A 22,801-nucleotide genomic window follows, 5' to 3' on the forward strand; every position below is an offset into this window, starting at 1 on the left:
TTATTAGGGTTTACACATAGGCTATTAAAATACTGTAAATAAACAAAAAAAAAATGCAGATTACCAGAAAACCTGCAGTAACAATGTTCAGACCTGAACGATAAACTCAAGCAAGCTGAGAAGAGCCAGAGCATTTATGATTTAATTCTTCTCCTACATTTGTTTTCACCACCTTATCTACAAAAGAGATGTGGGGGCGGGGGTGAGGTTCTGAAGTGCCAAGATTGTTTCTCCAACCAAGCTCAGGCTGGGTCTTGTTCGACTGAAGTGAAAATATGCCTTTTGCAGCAAGCTCTGAGTCTGAACAAGACTTGCCACGTCCACTCAAACAACAGCTCTGACAGAAAGACCAATCTGTCTGTGGGGAAAGTCCTCTAGGATAGTGTAGTGGCCCAGAATTTAAGCAGAACAAACAATGCAAACTGATGGCAGTACAATTGTTCTTCCCTCTCTTGGCCATCCTGCGAACAGAGCTAGCAGCATGGTCCTTGTTTGGAGAGCCATGCTGCAGCTGAGCAGGGCAGTGCTGGTGCAGAACAAAGCACTACCTTCAGGCAAGCCAGCGGGAAGGAACTGGTAAACAAAGTTACCCATAAAGTGAGAATGCAGCACTAACATAAATGAAAGTGATTGTAAACTGTGTTATTGCATGGATAATTAATGTGGTAAATACAACAGAAGAGAAGGCACACAAAACTCTGCTTTGGTGAATGTTGTAGAAAAACCTGTCAGAAATAGATGTCAAATATACCCTTTGTAGCTTTGCTGAGGTATTTTGCAGTGCAACAATCAAAACAAATATGCAGATTCCAATTATGGGACAAGAATCTTCTTGCAGTCTGTGTTAGGAGTTCTCTGGCAGCTCACTTTGCAGCATGCAGCTCTTGTGCTGCACTGAGATGTATTGGGAGCTCAGGTCCTACGTAAGACCCCAGTTCCTCTGGTAGGAGACTTCATGTAGCTCTGAGATCAGCAGAGCAGCTTGCACCCTTGCAACGAAATCACTTTTCTGCTTAAACTGTGTGTATATAGAAGAGTTTCTTTGTTTAATTCTTATTCGATTGTGATGATGTGCTTTATTTCTGGCTGTTCAGCTTCTGCAGTTTTATGTTTATGACTGCATCTTCGAGGTGGACCATCCATCTCACTTGGTGCTTACCATCAGGGTCATCTCCATCCTATGTTCAGCAGCATGTCCGTTAGCACCAGCAGGTGCTGACCAGCCTCACCATTTCCTCAGGGATGGAATAAACATTTGCTAGACCACAAGCAACAAGCAGCAGTTATACTTGGAAAATCTATATCCAGAAGGGAAGATCACAAATATTAAAGCCAACAGGACCATTCCACATTGCATAGAAACTTTCCAACGTGTTCTACCATAGTTAAACAAGAGCAAACACATGTAAAGAGAGGCTGTGGAAGGGCCCTGAGAACATCCACCCTCCTGGGGCTTGGCTGCCTGGGCTGAGGGCCAACCTAGAGGCAGTGCAGCTGGGAGCTGCCCAGCTCCTTCTCTGGATACACCAAACCCTGCCAAAGCCTTTCCTACACTGCACCACAGTGAATATCACAGCACTAGTAAGCAGCATAAGATGAAAAAATAAAATCTGGAAAAAGTCAAGGAGTTCAGAGAAACCATGATCAACACGTCGAGATGCCTCAGCTGATTTGTCTGCAGGCTGGGGCCCAGCTCCTGAAGAAGCCTTTTTGTGCCTATGGCTGGGCTCCTCCTGCAGCTGCTCAAGCTTTTTACAACCGCAGTGTTGTGACACAGTCATGATTTTACCACAAAAGTGGTGCTGGCCTGCCATGAACCCTGAAGAGCTCAGCCCCGGCGAGGAAGGAAGGCTGGCAGCAGCACAACCGACTGAGCCTGGTTTCCTTAGGAACCCAGCCCAGGAGAGCGAGGAAGTAAGAGCATGTGTGTTCTGGTAGGCAGTGAATAATCCATTAAAACTCTTAATTAAAAATTTAAACATGTGTTTGCTAATTACATCACCCTCCTCCTGCCCTCAAAAAGCAGCAAATGAGCATGGTTACACACCTGCCTGTGTGTTTGTTTCCTTGTGATGATGCTCACTTGTTCAGCAACCCAAATAACAGCTCAGGTAGCAGCTGCCTTTGTGAAAACATTCTGGGAAAGAGCGATGACAAATATTTTCTTTTTTGTACTGAACGGCAGGACTGTTCACAGGAATCCCGCTCACTGCTGATGCATGCCCTGAATCTGTGGACATTTTTTGTGTATCTATGCAGATGCTAATAGTTCTCATCTGTCAGGCATGGCTATTTAAAACCAGCAGTGCACATTGTGCTGGTCAGCCATCTCAAGATCTGTGAAAAAAAGGAAGAGACTGGCTAAATGGTTTAAAAAGTAGGCTTAAGGATATGAAAATGAACAAGGCTATTGTCTGTAAGCTCAGAAACTGCAGAGGAAGGTCTGCTGGGGCTCTAGGCCCTCCAGAGAACCTCAGCTTTGCGGGCATAGTGTGGGGCTCCACACGTAGAGTACGGGACGAGAAGCCTCAGCAGACCTCAGGTTAATAGTTGTCCTCTGAGCTGGGAAAGCTGATTTATCCATTGCTAGGGGAGTAGGACAGTGTTTTCCACACTGTTGCTATTTATTACAGTCATTAATTTGACAGGAATTAACCCATTCCTGGCAGGTAGTGTATGTCTATACATTAGTACAACTATGCCATGCTATAATGGGAACACTGGGTGAAGAATCAGTCTGAGCAGGAGAGCTGTTGTCTGCTGTGGGGATGGTCACCCTCACCAGGTATTTGCCCAGTCTGCTCTTCCCAGACCTGCCTTCACACAGGGTCCTACCACAGCCTGCTGCACCATTTGTGAAAGAGTCCATCCAGGGCTTATTTCCTTGGGGCATGTAGAGCCCTCTCTACTGCATAAGGCCTTCTCCATTTCCATCTAGAAAAAACGTGGCAGGCAGTAAAAATCAGTGAACCCTAAATTCTGATGTGGTGCTCCACTGACATGGCACTGCATGCAGACTTTGAATGACCCTCTGAGATGATCTTTAAAGTGCTAACTTAGTGCATTCAGTAATTGCTTTAATGCTCTGTGGGTGATTCTCGAGAAGGCCTCTCTCTCTTCCAAGATACGGACAAGATGGCCACCTGCTGCCACTGCGTTTCCCTATGCTGAGCCTGACAGAAGCACTGAACGCACTGCCCCATGAGGTGGTGCACCTGCTACTGTGGGGCAAGGAAACCAGCTGGTTCTTCTTTTTTTTTAAAGGGCTGTTTGTTGAAAACTGAGGTACAGCTAGAGATTAGGATGCCAAATGGCAAGCTAGGGTCACCCGAGATCTCAAGCAAGGCCATGTCAGCTGGCTCTGGTCGGAAACACTGGGCTCAGTGGACCAGGGTTCCAGTCACTGAGGAGGGAGTTCAGATGCGAAATTCAACAACTGCCCTGAGTTGCCAGGGTTTGGTCAGTTCCTGAAACCCAGAGCTCAGCTCTGCTCCATTTGTCTTGTCCGAACTTGCCGGTGGGTGACACATAGCTGCGTGGCCACAGGTCACTCTCCTGTGTACTGTTCACCACTCTGACCAAAGGCCAGGCTGAGCCTCAGCTATTATTTCTGTCCACCAGGAAGGCCACAATGGCTGAGCAGCTGAGGACAGGTTGGTGCACAGACCTCCTTCATATGTGCTGTTCCAGGTCGGGTGGCACAGACGGAAGCACTGCAGTGGGGGTAGACCAGTGCACATTTCCACAGGGCCTGCGTTCCCGTGGGTTGCTGCCATCAATCTTTTACACTGAAGTGGTGGAGGAGTGGTGGAGCTTACACTAGATCTGTTCAAACTGGAAGCACGAGGATGTGTTCTCAGCTGGACTCCCCAGACAAAGCTCAATTTCTTTCATTTGTGTGAAGAATGGGTGCCTTTAATGCAAAAACAATATCAACCAAAAAGTCATCTTGCTAAGTAGCAAGATCATCCACAACTTGGGAGTAGCTGGAACACAAAGTGTTTTCACTCTTCTGTAAGGAAGAGGCTGTGGATTTCTGACTGTGGAGCAGAAGGCAATCCTATAATAAAGCCTCGTCTTTACCAATCATCCCAAATTATTCACATGAAAGATCCTGTTTTCTCTCTTGGACTTTAATGAAGCTCCTGTTGAACCAATTATTCACCAGCTATTCATGCATTGTCAGAAAGGAAATCACAGAAGCTTTGTCATTAGGAGCAAGATTTGATTGGCAAGGCACATGGCTCTGGGGTGGGTTTTCTTCTTCCCCTTTTTTGCTTTAGAGCCATAGCTTTTAGCTGACAATTTCCACTGCTATAATCTGATGGAAAGTGATAAAATGCATCAGACTGCAGTACTCAAATGAGAAAACACTCCAGATTAGTAGGAATATAATTATGTTTTTCATGACATTGATTTTTTATTTTCTAACTGATAAAAGTAAACAACTGGGGGGGGGGAGGGGAAGAGTGCTGAAAAACAACATTTAGACTTTAGTGAGATAATTAACTCAGCAATTAAACATATTTTGTATTCAGCATTTGTCCTCCATAGCACACAGCATATGTGACGTTTGTCCTTTATTCAAATTCTTCTTGCAGTCTTTTTTGTCAGCAGGAGTGGCAGCCGGCAAGAGTCCTGTATGAAGGCCCACTTCCATGGCGCTTTACTTGAAAGATGAATATTCACAACTATGGTTTGGAAGGGAAGAGGAAGCCAAAAGGAATCATTAAGCTGAGTTAAATGAGCAGAACTGTGAGGCAAGGTATCTGTGCAACACACATTTATGTCTGTTTTCCTTTTGCCAGTAGTGTTTGGAGAGTAAGTAAACCTTATGATCCTTGCTACTCTGTAAACTACTAAACTCTATCTGGTGTAACACGGGGGCTGTAATGTTACATGCCCTGCGCTCTGATCCCACTCAGTATCAGCATCAGAATGGACTAGCAGTAGTACACGGGCTGGATTTGTCCAAGGAAAATTAAAGAACAAGGATCAAAGCCAATTAAAGAAAAAGAGGCTAGTCCTCTGGTAGGGCTGCCTGCTGGTTTAGCGCAGAGTCGATATCTCACTACAGCATGAAATATGGAAAGAGTCATAGGTAACAATGCATCATTAAAAACCTCACTTGCCTTTTTATGAAGAAATACTTCTTTAATTCCATCGTCAAGTCAGTGTAGAGTGAGAGAGTTCTTGGGAGAAGGTATGAATAGGAATACAGGACAAATGTCCTCCCCATTACTGCCCCATCTTCCTCTGTTACAGAAAAATGAGGTTATTAGGAAAAAGGTACACGGGTAGGATAAATGAAACATGACTTATGACTTTACGGGAAGGATCAAGAGGGAGAAGCAAACACAAGGCAGAGGTAGGCAAATATATCACACAAAGGATGTTCAGCAGGAACACACCAACCCAAAAAGCAAATCTGCAGCTGATATTGTACAACTTAATACTCAAGCACACTACAATTTACCTTTTTACTTGGAGCCAACAAGATGTGAGGCTTCTTCTCAGGGAAGAACTCTGAGCCTCAGGGAAACCCAAATACCTTCCACCTCTGCAAGACTCCTTCTGTGGCCCAATTAAAACTGCTGCTGCTGAGGGGTAAAAGTGATAACTTCTGAACTGGCATAGATCTCCATAGTAAAAGTACTATGACAAGTCATCCCAAATAAGTTTCTTCATTTCCCAGCCTAAATTTGCCAGGTTGTGTGCTAAAAAATCTTGTTTCTTGAGAGTGAACTTGCTTTGTCCTGAAACACTGTGTTGCATAACAAACATCAAGCCTCAAGAGGCTGTTTACTGCTAATTGTAGGCAATGAAATGTGCCATGTACGTATTCATAATACACCCAAGTCGTATCTGGAGCACAACCTTCCTGAAATCCAGGGTGTTCATCTTCTGAAATCTGTGGCCATTAACAGAATGAAAAAGTTGCACTGATGAATGCTTTTTGCTATCAGATACAAAATGTGTTTGTTTTTGTACTGACCTTGGGACATGAATAGAAAACTGCTTTGTCCTTACCCTGCAGGACAGCCAGAGCAGCTGGCTATGCTTTAGGACAGGTCAGACTAAAATAGGTCTATCCATGTGAGAGAGTTACGGAAGAACCTCAGAAACTGAAGAGGCTCCTCAGGGCAATGGTCACAGCACAAATTCTGCTTGAGGTCAAAACTCTCAGACATAGGGTTTGAATTTTGGGTAGTGCTGTGCAGAGCCAGGAGCTGGATTTGACAATCCTCATGGGTCCCTTTCAAGTCGGGACATTCTGTGACTCCATGATTCTATGAAATTCTGCAGGTTATTTGAATGCCATTAAGAGTTCCACCAGTAGGTCATAATCCTGAAAAGGCATCTCCAAGTGGGATCAGTAATTTCATTTATTTCATTTCCATGAAAATGACACATGAACCAAGGGGAAATGGAGAGAAGAGCTCCTCCTTTAGGTTGCCTGTGGCCCCTTCCTGTCTGTTCCCCGGGGCCCAGAGGTGTCCTCCAGCTACTTTGGGAGTAGCTGATCTGCTCCGTTCTCTGATCTGTCCTCCGGAGGAAGCCTGAGAACAGGGGCTGCTGTGCTGCCAATTACGTGATGGAAACTGCCAGCAGATTCATAGAGGCAGAGGGAAATAGCCTATTCCCAAGGCCTATTCTCAAAAAAGCAGGTCCGTTCAAAACAGAACAGTTTTTAAGTACAGTTAATTACTACTTCTAGCATTGCTAAGAAAAATACACAGAGAAAGAGGGGTGATTTTCAAGCTGAATCCATTCTTTGAAATACTCTTATATGCTCTTGTAATTCCACAGTAATACTTAATGCTTTAAGTGTAATATCCTATGCCAGCGTTAACATCTCCGTATCTACAGCACTACAGATACAGAGAACTTCCAAGCACAGGATTTCTCTCAAACTCAGCTCAGGAGCCCCTCAATTTTTCTATGAATTTGTGCTGCATCACTGCCTTGAGATATTTGATACAAAATAGTGATAATGCTTTGCTTTTCTTCTTTTCAGGCCATACTCCATCTCCTTAAAAATATTACTAGAAGTAACAGGGCTGGAAAGCAGAAGGTCCAGCCAAAGCTGGCCTGTGAGTACATGGCAAAGTTCAGACTGGAAGACAGATGTACTCAATCCTTCTCTCATTTGAGAAGCAGCAGCTCAGGTCGACACTGCTCTGAACTTTGGAGATGATCTGCCTGCTAAGCTATAGCACATTTATGATTTGTGGGTTTCTAGTCTGACTTGGCTTCATTTTTTAACTTTTCATTTTCTTTTTAGGCACCCAAACTGCTCACTGGGTTTGGCAGCTGATGGCTATTAACTGTTACACTCCAATAACCTGGGGATAGTTAGAAGAGCATTAAATATTTGCACTGTGCAGCAAGGCTATACTTCATCTCAGTACACACGAATCCCATGCTCTTTTCACACTGGAAGAAAACCCACCTTATTGCTATTCAAATCTATCTGTCTGTCTATTCCTATGCTGTCATTATGCATGCAAGGCCTGTCAGTGCCACTGACACAAAAAAAGCTCTCCCTTTGTGCCAACACCAGTGACACCTGAAAAAAAACACCCACAACCAAGACACAGGAGAATTACTACTTTTTACATTTTTGTTTATTTGGCCCTCATTTTCTACTAAAGTACCTTATAACATCCCTCTATAAAGGTATTTCTCCCACCCTGCAAGGGTGAGCTCTTCCTTCGGTTATAGATAGGTTATAGATAAATCTATATGAAAGTATGTTTTGGTAACTGAAGTTTATCCCTGGTTAAACTGTGAAGCTTTGTTCTGAACGCTGTTCATTCCCCCCAACATCTTAACTGCCATTTTTAGTCTAATCTTTTAGGAAATATCCTATGTAGGCACTCTTGTGGTCTGCTTTTAAAAAGCAAAATTTATTTTGGCCTCTGCAGGAAGCATTTAAAGTGCATAATGAATAATGTTTGACACAGGAGTCAGTTAGCAGTCATTTTAGATTAACAACACTGCTCAGAAAAAACCTTGCAGGGGATTAGAGCGAGGGAAAGATGCTTAGGCAATAACCTCTGAGCCAGCTGGTTGCTGAACTATTCACAATGGACGTAACTATCTCAGAAGGTCTTAAGTGTGAGAATTATCTGCAGGAAAAGAACAATGAGTTAGTGAGATATAAAACAATAGGCTCATGCTCTGAGACAAGCAGTTAGTACTGCAAACGTTCACTTCTCATTTAAGCTGCAAGACTTTCAGACAGTAGCAGTTGGCGCCCAAATTAAGACTTCCCCTCTTCCTTTGATCTTATGCTAAAACTAATGAATTGTATAATCTCCAACACCTCTGAAATCCTGCTGGTTAGAGGGAAACTATCCCTACCTTTCCCATGCCTGTCTTGATTCACTAAATGGGAGCTATATTTAACAACAGGACAATCACATGATCACTGAAAAGGAACAGCAGAAGGATCTGTAATCCTAATGCTCTGGAGCTGTGATTGCTATAAATCCTTCGCAGAATGATTTCCTTTAAATCCCAAACATGTCATTGCACTTTTAATTAACATTTCTTTATGAAAACTGTGGATAAGAACCTTTAAATTAAAGATTGTTCCCAGACTTGTCATCTTAAAACAGTGTGCATTTCTATTGTCATTTTCATGTGGCACATTTGACAGCAAAGCTTTTGTCCTTTCCTTTTTCTCCTTTTCCTTCCCTGTCTTAACCCTCAAACAAGCATTAGCAGCCAGCACTATTCTAAGGGTAAACAAATAGACATTTGTTTACAAAGGAGAAAACTAAAAGATCAGCAGTGAGTACAGGCTGAGATGTGGCTCACACTGCCATATTTGAATTCTTACCATCTTCATCCTGAGTTTGCCATCTTTCTGAGCTTACCATCTTCTTTGCAGAGAGAGATTCAGAGAGGAAAGTGACCTGCCCAAAAGAACAAGTGAGTCACTTGTAGAAATGGAAATGTTACCTTTATTTCCTGATTCTCAGCTTTTCTTTCCTGTTCTTTAGCACATGGTTTTGTTGTTATTAATGCTTTTTAGCATTAACAACTTGCCCACTGACCTCAGCAGCATTGCTGTTCACTTCACATGGTATGAAAGCAAGCCTGAAATACATGATGGGAAGCATAGGAGATGCAGCCTTTTTTTTCCAGCAAAATGGAAGGGTTGTATCTGAGTGTGGCAATATGCTTTGGTCAGTGCTGGTGGGAAATCAGTTTCCCATCTGAAAGTATCCCTGCTCACTCAAAACTCTGGGTTTGAATGATGGCTCAAGCCCAGTGACAGACTTCAGTTCTCCCATCTGAGATTTGAGACAGGGAGGTGTTTCATTTGCAGACATTTCTTTCAACGATGTTTTTCAGGAAACCCAGTTTTCTAACATGCCTCTGTGTGGAAGAAGTCAGTAGAGGACAAAAGAAAAACTATGTGAAAGAGATGATTAAAGATGACACGATTATCCATTACATATACACACACCAAAAAAAAGCCTGCCTCAGTGAGAAGCAGGAGAGAAGTACAAATCCTGAAAAGAATTCTCAATGAAATTACCAGGCAATTTGACAGCACAAGTAGAAGTTATTTAGCATGATTTGGCAATACATTTCTAAATATCCATATATCATCCAAGAATACCCATTGACAGATATTGGAGAAATAATGAATGGCTAAATAGAGCAGGTCAGATTCTGATGCCCTTCTGCAAAATGGGTGGTAGTTTATTCCTCAGCTGCTCCCACTGGCTTCAAATTATGCTCTGCAGCTGACACTTGGAGCCCAATGTTAGGAGCCCAGGCTTACCAAGCACATCAGTGGAAAAGCTCACAACAGAACCTCTAACTTGGCTCTCTTGCATCCTGACTTGAAAAGAAGAAATGGCCTAGATAAAGGAAAAAAAAAAAAAACCAACAACAACCCACATCCTATTTGACAATTCCCTTCCTTTGCATATCCTCCCTTTCTCTACATTATATATGTTGTTTTTTTAATTCCTTTGTTATGGCAAAGAACATCTACACACTTAAATTCTATTTGAAACAAATCATAAGTATCTGACCAGGACATGCATAAAGTTGTTACAAAATGAGTGGAATGTGTCACTGATACAGAGCAAAGGGAACAGCAGATTTAACCACTGGCTTATCATTCTTTCCTTACTGGCAGCCAAACTCATGCAGTAAGCATGGTGTGCTATATGTGACCATGCGTTAACAGCAGACTGCAAAACATCCTTCCTCAGCCCATCACCTTTTCTTCACTAAAATACATTGCACTGGATATAACAATTTAAAGAACTAAAAATTAGCAATAAGATAGTAAAAGTACAATTGTTCCAACGAACTCATAAAGCCTGAAGACAACACATACTGTAGTCCCTTCTCAGTTTTGCTGTTCTATCTTCACAACAGTATATTAATTCCTCTCCCTCTCTCCTATGCTAGAATTGTGAGAAAAGTAAAAGTCAAAGTTGTTTGAGAGCAGCACTGAGAGGAGAAAACAGCTAAGTTTTATTTGCACAAAGCTGTTCCTGAGTAGTTCCACAGATGGATAACACCTGTACATGCAACCCTTTTCAGCTGGAAGCTGTGCCCCAAGCCCTTGAAGAACAGCCCATTCTTCAGACGCAGTGATCTGCATTTGCAATGTGGAGTTCCATGGCCCTGTGAGGACTTTCAGAGGTGGCTGGTTTGAAGCTCCTTGATGCACTTGCAGGAAACCCACCAGGTGACCCTGGGAAGACAGAGCCTATTGTCCCATGTATAAAACCAGAGACTGGGACAAAGAAAAAAGGGAATCAAGACCACAGTCTCCCCGTGCTCTTTGTGGCACATCAACACTGTAACAAACAGTTCCTGTGTGTTGCTTGTTCAGTGCTCTGTAGTAAAATGTGAAACCTGACTGCAGTGACTTATCATTCTACAACAAATCCTAGCCATCAATTTTTCATCTTCCCTGTGGTACGAACACCACATTGATGTTCTTTCTTTCTTTCCTTAGTGCAGAGCTCACTCTTGAACATCCACATGGATGCAGAAAGCCATGGCTGAAAAGCAGAGATCTAACACACACTGTGGGTCAGGCTCCTGTTTCCTGCTCTCGTTTCAGTAAGACAGTTGAGGAATGACATATATACAACAGTACAAAGCTGGGAACTACTGTATGACAATTTTTTATTTATCAGTATCAAATTACATAGCAAAGTAATGAACGCAGTGTCAGATCACCTCTTTGAATACTGTAAATACAAACAAAATCCATCATATTGATAATTACGCAAAGTAAATTAAAAGTTTAAAAATGTGCGTTTCAGAGATTCCATTTGGCATGTCCTGTCAATATATCCTGCATAAATATTTCTGTACCTCATTTTCACTACGTGTACCTTAATTAAATACAGCCTCTATAAAGCTCGCACTGAGGAGATAGGATCTAGCCATACGTTATGCTCATCATCAGCTCGTGCCTCTGCCCTGAAATCCCTGAAAGTACCTATCTGCATGCTCACCTGGCAGCCCAGCGTGAGGTCACGGTACAGCGACCACAGAGCATCAGACCCACACTCACTGACATCAGCACGATCATGCCCTTAAGTTCTGACAAATAGCTATTTGCTTCCATGGTGGCTGGGCTGGATGTGATGGCCAGATCTTGTACACTCAGACACTGAAGGAAATTCTTGGGAAACTCACACTGCTCTTAACGCTACTGTGACCCCACTATACAGAAAGAATTATTCCTGGTTTATATGGTTATGTCACAAATACAGTCAGGTCTGTTCATTTCAAGTAAGTTGAGTAGGATTCGGACACAGATGAAACTAGATAATTCATTATTTTACTGGTGTTAGTCAGCAGTGTCATTTACACAGGACTTCCTTTTAAACTGTGTCAATAGAAAAATTTTTCCAGGCGGATACAAGAATAAGCTTCACTTAGCACAGTTTCCAAAAGTTAAGACTAGTGAGACATGGTAGTGGCACGGAAAGGAAAACATCATAGAAATATATATTTCATTTAAAATGAAACGAACAGAAGTACAGAAGCGTTGATGCAGGTAATTGGAAAGGTGAGGACAAGGAAGGAGGAAAAATTTAGGCAGCAATCCCACGGCAACATGAGAGTTACTCTTGATCCCTCCAGTTCACCGGTATCAGTGGAAGTCAGGCTTCTCTGGGAAGGTGCAACCTGAACGCTTGATAATGACGCTGGCTGCATAGTGCCCAGCTCGGATGCACTCGGTCACTGGCCGGTCATACACAAGCTGCGAGAGGAAGCCTACAAGTGAAGAGAGACAGAGAAAAAAAGGAGAGAATGGTTAGGTTTTTGAACTGTACCAGCTTGTCGTGGAGCAGGGCACTCAGATACTGGCCTGACTGTATGTACCTGGGTACATATAGCGCTGTGCTTAAGTGAGCTGAGGAGTTAGGGTGCTGCTGCTGTCATTTCTACCTGAAGTCTCCAGTTGGTAGCTTCAAGTAAATCAATGATCATCAAGACTGATCTTTTTAGACACCTGAAGAGGATTTACTAGAGTTCTTGCTCTTTTCCAGAGAGAATCCTGATTCCTCAAATATCATTTCAAAAACACAGCAGCAGTTTTCCCTGCTGAAGAGAGCTCCTTCTGTTCCTGCCGGCTTCAGCTCCAGCCCTACATCATTGTCACTGGTGCAGGCTTTTCTCAAAAGAAGGGAAAAGCACATAACAAACGTTATCTCTATTAGCAGTTAAAGGGGTTCATAGTGAAGACAGAGAAAATGTTACCTGTCAAAGAATATTAGATATCATCTGTTGTCGTTGGTCACAGGAAATTTAACCCAAGGCTTCCAAAGGAGCGGACAACTCTTGCCATGTTGAGATACCCAAACCAACAGCGATCCACAGAGAGCCAAGCACCTCTCACAATCACAGCCCTTAGTTAACTGCTTTACTCAACAAAACCCCTAGCATCCATGATTTAGAAAACCAGAAATCACTGCTGTTTTGAATGCCAGAGTACATCTTCAACTAAATATAAGCAAATAGAGTATTAAAAAGGAGATTATTCAGAGGTACTTGGAAAAGTTAAGCACAAGTGGCACCAGAAGCTGTATGGATTGAGTATGTTATCTCTGAAACATTTTGTCTTGGCCGCAACTTTTGTGATCAAAAGCATGACTGAACTTATGGCAGAGGTGAAGTATATTTTTAAAATATAGGTTTTCAAGATGTGAGAAGTAAACTGAGTTTCTTATTATTTAAAGCTCCACTCTGTCATTCTAGAGGTAATATTTTATTCACTTTTATCCTGTTTTTTAATATCTTTCAGATGTCTCCCCCTTCTCCATCCAATCACTGAAGGAAAGTGAGATTTGAGTAGGAAAATCTGAGCTGAAACATGTTCCTTTTAAAGCTTTCATCCACCATTTCAAGTTCCTGTGTCATGCTCTGGCAGGTCTTGGGCTTGCACAGTCCAAATCTAGCCTTGAAACTATGTAGCTCATAAGGACCAATTTTTTACATGACGGGTTTTGATTCAAAGCTATGTTTCACCAGCTTTATTTCCATAGTGTCAAGCACACTTCCTCTGATCACCTTGGTTGCTGCTGGAATAAAGACTCTACATCAAACTGTGATGCTCCCCTTTAAGCCATGCTCCTTTTCTAAATATTTCCTTCAGAGTGGAACATCAGGGCATATTTTTAGAATATGATAAAAATAAACTATCCAATACAATAACGTTGGTTTCTTGAAGATAAAAAATCATGCAAATCATGAAAAATAATGTTACAGATTGATCAGGGCTAGACCTGCTGAGCAACAGGTCATTTTTATGGATTACCAAGTTCTTCCACGGCTGATGGTAAAAAAGAAGCCAAGCTGATAACACAGTTTTCTCTGAACTGCATTGAAAGAGAGAAGAGGCTGGAGCTTTGCTTAAAACTGATAAACCTATAAATCAAATACTTTTTGTTGGAATGGAAGAAAGCATAGAAAATAGGTGTTTTAGGTGACAACTAGGAAAAAAAATGTACTTTTCTGACATTGATATTTTTCCAGAGAAACTTGAACTATATATAAGATGGAATTTCACAGATATTGACCAACACTAACTGGAGAAATATGACTGCTTTGCCAACAACTGTTAAGTCCGTAAACACAAGTGGAGAAGACAGCATTATTTCAGTATACAAAGATGAGAATCTGAAATAGGAAGAAATTGTGCTGTGAGTGCTATCACTGGCGGCAGTCAGGGGATGACAGACAACACAACTGTGGCAGGATGGTCCAGCTGTAATAGTTGGGTAACAGTCGAGAAATTCAAACAGCATGCCTGGCAGAAATCAGGACGTTTCTGAATAACGAGATGGAAATGGTCTGCTCTCCATTAAATTAACATGCATTCATAGAGGAAACTTTCTTGGATGCGCAGAGAATGTCAATCATCACATTTAAACTGCCTGGGAGGCAGTAGCTTGCCAGTGTGCTTCTGGGTGGTTAAAACTTCAGAGCAAGTTGTAACCGTATGTAAAATAAGGCTGTTAAGACAGTCCGTTTCTGACTCAGTAAGTACAGAAGATGCACTGGGCAGGCCTCCAAAGGCAAACACTCTGCTAGGCTTTGTGCAGAGCATGAGTTCAGAGAGCGGTTTACACACAGCTGTCCTCTGTGCTTATAATCAAGGTATCAAACATACATGAAGATGAGGAAATACCAAGGAGCAAAGGACCGTAAAACATGAATTACTTTTCAATATCAAATAGACTGAGACTGTCACCACCTCCCAGGTTCACAGTAGTTTCAAGCTAGTATAAATGTTTTGTCTTCAATGAAGCTACTTCTTATTTATTCTGACCTATGAGAAAGAATCAGGTGGAAAAAAATTCTGTTCTAATTGGGGATAGAAATGAGTGATCTCTGTGATTTCAGAGTGGCAGAAAAATGTCATTAAGTGCAGCTGTCATATATGAGGTATGTAGAAACTGCTGTGGGGAGTTTGCCCTCAAACCATTCTCTTGTCTGTTGTTTCTCTTAAAAGATACCTATTTCATAGATGAAATAGAAAAAGCAGTAACTGACACGATATTGCATCGAATGACAATACAAACACACATACCACAAAAACAGTTGAACATCACATACTAAGACTAGGCAGTTGGCAAAGCAGACCCCGAGGGAGCACCCAAAAGCACTGTTGTTTGAGCAGAGAAACAAAGAGCCCTATCAGGTTGGCTATTTCAGCAGAAGAATGCTCTTTTTAGTCAAAAGCAACATGGTCAGAATGTAATTTATAGTTCTTCTCCAGAGTATAAGGTACTCTTATTCAAACCCCCTGAGTCACAGTCTCAAGGCATGGATTCAGGTCTCCTAGTTCCAGTAGTGCCCCATCTGTTTTTCACCACCCTTCTGTGCTGCTAAGTGTATCCTGGCATTCTGTCCAAATGAGCCAGATCAGTTTGAACTGGTTAACAGGTCTCTGCTAACCTGGCTGATTTGAACTGAAACACTCAAACAGCTCTACCAGCGAGCAGAGCAGCAGAGGGAAGATAATAGGTGGTTGATGGCTGTAATCTCTTCAAGGAGATGTGACTGGAAACGCAAGAAGATAAGTGAACATGGCTACAGACTTACTGAACTCTCCTACAGGCAGAAAAGGCAGCACTGATTCTGTATCATGGGTCTCACAGAACTACATCATCATATATCATAGTGGCTCAGCAACTATTTTAATTTATGTCATGGCCAGAACTAGTTCCCAGCTATCACCGGAATGGAGTGCAAAAAGTAGTAATATACTTTGGCTACGGAAGGCCTCACTTCAAATACTTTACCAAACCAACTTCAGGAGATACTGTCTACCATCTTCCAATTGCAGCTGTTCTGCACCAGCATTTCCACACTGCTGAAGCTGTTCACAGTATTACATGCATTATATACTGCACTCTTCACACCACAACACAAAGACAAGAACTAAACTCAAGGGTTTCCCACTTATCTGCCTCCTGCCCAGACATCCGAAGTGTTCATGGATTAAGACACATAGCAGCTGCAGGACACCTTGCAGACCACCACACTGCAATTAGCCATACTGGTAAGCTCTTGGAGCAGGCCGAGACGCCTTTTGGCTCCTACAGGCACAGACAGCCAAGTAACCACTTTGTACCTATACCCAATAATAACTTCTGAGGAACTGTGTCCAATCCATCCCATGAAATACATTACTTCTTAGAAAGTCAAGTCAACTTGACCTTACAGTAAACCTTACAGTGCTACAAAACCTTAAAATAAAATGTATTCACATTCCCAGATGATACACGTGATTGCAAGACACCAATAGATATTTTTGGCCCATAATTATTTATTTTCTTTTCAGTAGAGAAAGGATCTCCAAAATCACTTTCCTCTGAAAAGAGTAACTGAAATAATTGAGCGTTAATCTTTATTATCTGCAGCATCTTTTGCTACATATGCTCGAGGACAGTGTTTACAATGTTAGGTCTGCAAACAGAATGGAGAACAGAAAAGTCGAGTTGTTTCCTTCCTTTTTGTGCTCACCATCAAATTAACAGCTCTGCAAGCCAAGTGCCAAAAGTGGTGCTTGAGCCTCAGAATCCACACCCAAAACAAGGCCCTTGCTGAAACCAGCTCAAATTTCTTTGGCCATGTCAATGCAACTCTGAAAAGACACAGTGAAACAGGGCACCCTCTGACACAAAAGGTGTTGTCCTTGCTTTGTAACTTTTTAGAGAGGAGTAGCACTTTAAAATCATTAATGAAGAAATAAGTTCATTTCCTCGTGGCCAGCAAAGTAGTCATTTCAGGGGCAATTTCACTGAAAAGCGATTTCTCTGCAAGTTTTGTTTCCTGATTATCAGTGGTGACTCTGAACGAACGCCTAGCGCTAGTGCAGTTGGATGGAAATGTAGGAGTCCAATAGCTGTTTTTTTTTAAAACAGTTCTGGTCTGCTTCAGAAATGGTTTAACAACACTTAAAAACAGATCATATTGAAGCCAAATGTTTCATTTCAAATTGTACACTTGACAATTAATTTTAATGACTGTTAATTACTAATGCTGGCTGGAAATCCGTTTATAGCCTCTGACATACAGATTCCCCACTATTAGTCTTTCTGCAGTCTCTTTCACAATTCCAAACTTCATAAAATGCTCAAGGAAATAGTAACGTAATTATTTAAATACAAGAGAAAAAAAGCAGGAAAAATGCAATGATCAAATGTATTAATTATAAACAATCACAACCTGACCCTGACTTAGAGGCCATCAAAGAATGCTTGCTACAGGATGTTTCCAGACAATCCTCTCCCTTCAGGTGAACCCTAAGGACCCTATGTACTCCGCGTTAGCCCAGCCATTCATGTGCAGAAAAGTCCCAGTCCCAGATCATGAGCAACAGAGCTATCTCCTCTTTCCTGTATTTAAAGTTTCTACTGCTTAATCTGTGAATGACCTTTTTAAGATGGTGTTATCCCACTGCAGAGGACAGCTGTAAGCACCTTTTTACACTCTTGTTTGTGTACAGCATTTATCACAGTTGCTTGAATGTTCTTCTATTTTTTAGTGATCCTAGCAGCTTTCCAGGCCATCAGCGTGGGAACATGCAGTTTTCAAGAAACATTACCTTGGTAATTTAAAGTCTTGTAGCTGATATGACTGCGGGTTGGTGTTTTTTTTTTTCTTTTCCTTTTTTGGATGTCTTTTACTGCTTTTGGAGTGGATGAATGTTGTGGAGCACCATGAGTCTGGTCAGCTGTAATTAGGTGGTTAGCAATGCTGGTGCCAAGAGCCAACCAGCCAGCCTAGATTTTGTAAAAGATGTTGGCATCAGACGATTCCGCAATGTAGTCACTGAACGACTGTACGTCAACATGCTGAGGTTTCTCCTTTTTTAATTTTGTGGCAGATGGTGCATATTACAGCCAAGAACTGTGGTAAGCCAAAGGCACTGCCCATTGCTATCGAACCAAATGCTGGCTATTTTAAACGGAAACGTTTTTGATTAAGGGCGAGATTTGGCTCCTGCTTTCATGTATTTTGGCACTGTGGTCTCAACCTTTAGACTTCTGGTATAGAAGACAAACGTAAGCATCTTCAAGAACATGATACTTCTTTCAATCTTCATACGCCTAAGTTCTCTCCTGACATAGTGGAAGATGTATTCCACATATGCACATTCGCGCTATTAAATTCAACAAGTACAAACAAGTGCACAAAGTAAAGCATCTTTCCTTTTCATTTAAAATGAGATGGCTCTATGCTTCTACACAGCCGCGTTGCCAGCCTAATTACAGCAGAGTGAAGAAAGGTTACCAACCCTTTCAGAAAAGCAGTCATTTAAGATGTATATCTAACAAGTGGCAACCTTGAAATCTCACTCTCGCTGGAAAGAACATTAGAAAAGCCTTCCCAAGTATACCACGGGAGGAAAGTTTTAATAAAAACTAATTAAACTACAAAAATCCCAAGTGATTAACTGATTTTAGGGGCTAAATTTCTGGCAATTCTAATTATCCTCTTGTGGCTTCACTTAGTGTTTCACAACCATGACAGATGACAATGAAAAGCTGCAGTTAAATTCATCCTCCCTGACACCATGCTAAGCACTGGCTTCTCCCTCTCCAAGTAAAATCAATACCATGTTTGAGTAAACACGTTTACAGCTTTATTAGGATGTCTCGCTTGTTCTGTAACAGCTACTTGAAGCTGTGGTAACAAATCGACTCAACTCAGTTAAACCTAGAGAGCTGAGTAAGAGGCTCATCGATAAGGTTGTTATAAAAATAAACTGCAGGGGATCAGAAAGCTGGAACAAATAGCCTGGTAAATGTCAATATTTTTACTTCCAGAGAATGACAAAACCATGAGATCACGAATAAAATGTTTTGAAAGTCTATATCTACTCTACTTATAAAATGGTCACATGCTAAATTGGGGATGCACTTCACTGTCTGTGTACTTCACTTACACAAACTTATTTTCTAACCACTAATCACCAACATGAATATCAAAGCAAACACTCATTCAAGAAAAGCAGCCAGTATTGCTGTTGCTGCCTCTATCCTTCTTGTTTTCTTTATATTTATGGATATATTTTGAGTGTGCTCCGGTTCCTGTCAGGACCACTCGGACGGATCCATGCTTTTCTTTCTCTGAGTTCACACAGTCACCTATGGACACATGCAAATAATGCAACTTCGCATCTACTGGAAGACTGTGAGTAAGGGAAAGGAGGGTACTCATATCATTTTAGCAGCCATTTCAGGACTGGAGAAGAAGTGCTGAATACACAAAACAAAAAAGATCCCGGATCCTCATGTTTTAAAGCATTACATATGGAAAAAGTTAAGGCAAGATTCCTGAAAAGAATGTAACAATCAAAAAATAAAACTCCACTATATCCCTGTTACTCCATCAGCAATAAATTACTCAAGGCTGAACATTTTTATTGCACTGCATATGATTGCCACTGCTGGACTTTCTGGGCCAGCTCACAGCAGGTTGTACAGTAAGGTGCAATCGTTCTTCCAGGACCTATAAAGAGGCTTGGTCCCATCAGAGACTGTATGAGAGGAAAAATTATTGTTTCTTTGATGTCTTTGTGCAAGTATGAGTGACTGCAGCTCCACAATACTTTGGTCCTGAAGGCTGTGCAAAGGATGGGAGAAAACTTAGATCTCCCTAGTGAGACTGATGGAAGTTTTCCCATTGACTTCAACTTCTCAGCATATGCTTTGACTGAGTAATTCCACTCTCTGTGGAAGAACAACTCATAGTCAGAGGAGAGGCTGAAGTGTTTGATACTGTGACACCCTTCACATTAACCATCCTCCATGGGCTCCAATTACAATCTGTGCTGCATATAACTTCTGTTAAAAGTCCCCAGTGCAACTCATTGACTGGGAGCAGAATCATTTAATTTTACAATATTCTCCAAGAAAGATGTGATAGTGGAAACTGATAAATGTCAATATTTTTATTTCCAGAGAATAACAAAGTTATAACTTCTGATGGTCCTATTCTTCATTTTTAAACCCAGAAGATAAACCCAGAAGATAAACTTTGGCAAAATTCTTCTGGATCAGAATCTGGTGCTTTCGGGCTTGATTCCAACAGCCAGGATTAGGTGGAAAATGTTTGATAAAACAAAAACAAAACAAAAAATCCCCCAAGCTTGCAAAGAATAATCCAAGACTGAGCGTGTGCCAAATCATAATGCAGGTATTTTCATTGGAAATGTCCTATCATCTGAGAAAAAAAAACACCCAACTTTCTAGGCTGATATTTCTCTCTACTTTTTCTAGAAGCTTCCCTTAGAAAGTTATCTGGAAATGTTCTTCAAAAACTAAAATCCTCCTTAGCTATTTTTGAGTCATAAGAAAGAAAAGAACTTTTTTTCTCCTTTTCATTAATACCTCAGGACTGATACATTTTCTGAGCTTCAGAGCAGATTCTCAGTATTGATACTGAATGGTGCAGATTACTACACCTACAAATCAGGATAAAAAATAAAATTTCACTTCTTCAACATAGAAGTAATGAAGTCCTAAGCATAACAAAATGGAACTGTTAATCTCTATTCAGTTTTTAACATTGCTTGGGAGCATGATGCTCTGTCATATGTTCATGTACAGAAATGGCTATGTGAATGTAACCTCGTGGCTGAAATTCCTATGCAAAAAGCTAGAAATTTTGGGCTGTATTTGCAGAGCACCATAAGCCAGTAAGGATTTATTTGCAGGTATACTTCCACACCATCAAGTCAAGCAGTTTGAAAGATAATCAGAAAGCAAGAACCAATGCAGCAGAAATTACTTGGCAGTGAGATAGTCTATGAATTCCTTAATTTTGGGGGGCTAAAAGTCTACCACAGCATCATATTCACACGCCTCCTATTCTACAGAACATCACTTAGTAACTTCTGTCTATCTAAATATCTGCTGAAGTCCTGAATTGATACTACTCATTCACTGACCACTAATAACAGTAACATCGTTTTAGGTATGGTAAGAGATCAGCGTCAAAAAAACCTGGATGTGCTGCTACTACCACCGCTTTCAACTGGGACCACGTTTTTTAATCTTCTTTTTATTGCAAACTTGCCATGTTCCCACCTCACGTATGAGCCCATCTCAGTGTGGGAAAAGTGAACAAACTATGGGAGAAGTTATTATGATATCTAATAATAGAAGAAGCCACAGTGCAAAAGAAGTGAATGAGCACATCCCTAGCCAACATCACACCTTGAGAATGCCTTTATGATCATTGTGGCAGTCTCTGTAGCACCAAACCAATTCACTTCAGATGTGAAAAAGATAACAGTGTGTTTTCAGTGTATTTTTACATTTTGTTGCGTGTTGTGTTTCCTGCAAATATCGCATCAGCTTAATCTGACACATCATTTCTTAGGGGACTGCTTCCTGCCCTGACTCCCAGGGGAATGTTCTTGATGATCCAATCTGACTAGTGCCTCTGTCTCTACTCAGAATACATTAAAATAACACAAAAATATTACCAACAGTCTGAGAGTGAGGCAATAATAACTCATTAAAGTAATTTCTAACCTTCCACATGAACATTTTATTTATCATTACATGATTCTCTAATATATGACACGTTAACATAAAACGAAATGTTATGAGGATAGGGATAGTAGGCATGACAAAATATTTTTAATGGCAATCATTTGCTTTGAGGTGTTAAGTCAATTTGTCAAAAATTGGAACCTTGTATTTGGTTTTAAAATCTATTTTTAATGTAGTGGACTTGTTTTGAAAATGTACACAGCCAATTCAGTGCTTGCATATCACAAAGACTGTCCAGAATGACTCTGAATTTGTGGTGAAATTAGGCCTTTTAAAACCTCAAATATTAATCACCTTGCTGCATACTGAGACTGCCTTAACACTGGTGTTGTCACGGACAGGAAAAGAGACACAGCAGCTAGATGGATAGGGTCCTCTGCACTCTAGTGAGAAAGTTCTGAGAGTTTTTATTTCCATTCACTGATCCTTTTGAAGGGATCTCTCCTTTCTCCTGAAAAAAATACATGTCAGCAAATATACTACCATTTTGCCTTACAGTAACTGCTACATATTTTTCTGGATTGTCTTAATATTGTATAAATAAAAATGGGAATTACTATATTACTATAGGTTACTATATTTTGATTAAAAAAAAAAAAAAAGTAAGTAATAAACTTACTAAGATGAACAGTCAGCAATCTGTGGAATAGTAGCAACTGGAGAAACCTTAAATGGATTGGATCACAACTACACTGGGACAACATTTGTTACCAGAGGCACATATAATGCCAACACAAAGGAGTGCATTACTTCCAATGAAATAATTCTGAATGGAATTGGTAAAAATTAAGTAAGGGATTAAACAGAAAACAGGAATATTCCTTGTTTTTCCTGAGTGGCATTCATTTTTCTGGTTTTGCTCAAGTACCTGCAATTTAAACTGTGACAAATATTTAATTTGTGCCAGAATAAAAGCTGAAAGTACTAGCAACCAGCTACAGTATTGATCAGAATAATGAAGTGCCTCTAGCTGAGACTGAACAAAGTCAGCCAGGAAAATGTAATCTGGTCATCTTCTAGTTTGCCAAAAATCAATTACAGAGATAACAGGCCACCTAATAGCCTAGGTTTAGATGTGACATTTGCCTGAGAGAGTTAAGGATGCCACCAGAACACGCAGGAGGTAAGTCATGAACATGTTGTCAAGATTTCCCCTAGCAAGCAGAGATTGATGCCCTATCTGAGCTCAGCTATTATACTCATGTATGCTGTTTATAAAACAG

General features: G+C 41.0%; 1 protein-coding gene across 1 annotated transcript in view; it reads right to left on the minus strand.

Annotated features, from left to right (window-relative positions):
• Nucleotides 1-12,151: 12,151 nt before the first annotated feature.
• Nucleotides 12,152-22,801, minus strand: part of ADK (adenosine kinase) — a gene marked incomplete at both ends in the record, with an annotated part of 266,202 nt that continues 255,552 nt past the window's right edge. The window contains one exon of the mRNA XM_079535314.1: nt 12,152-12,276. Within this exon, the coding sequence (XP_079391440.1) occupies nt 12,152-12,276 (125 nt within the window). The remainder of the gene's footprint in view (nt 12,277-22,801) is intronic.

This window comes from Tetrao urogallus, assembly GCF_951394365.1.
Source record: "Tetrao urogallus genome assembly, chromosome: 5".
Lineage (NCBI taxonomy): Eukaryota > Metazoa > Chordata > Aves > Galliformes > Phasianidae > Tetrao > Tetrao urogallus.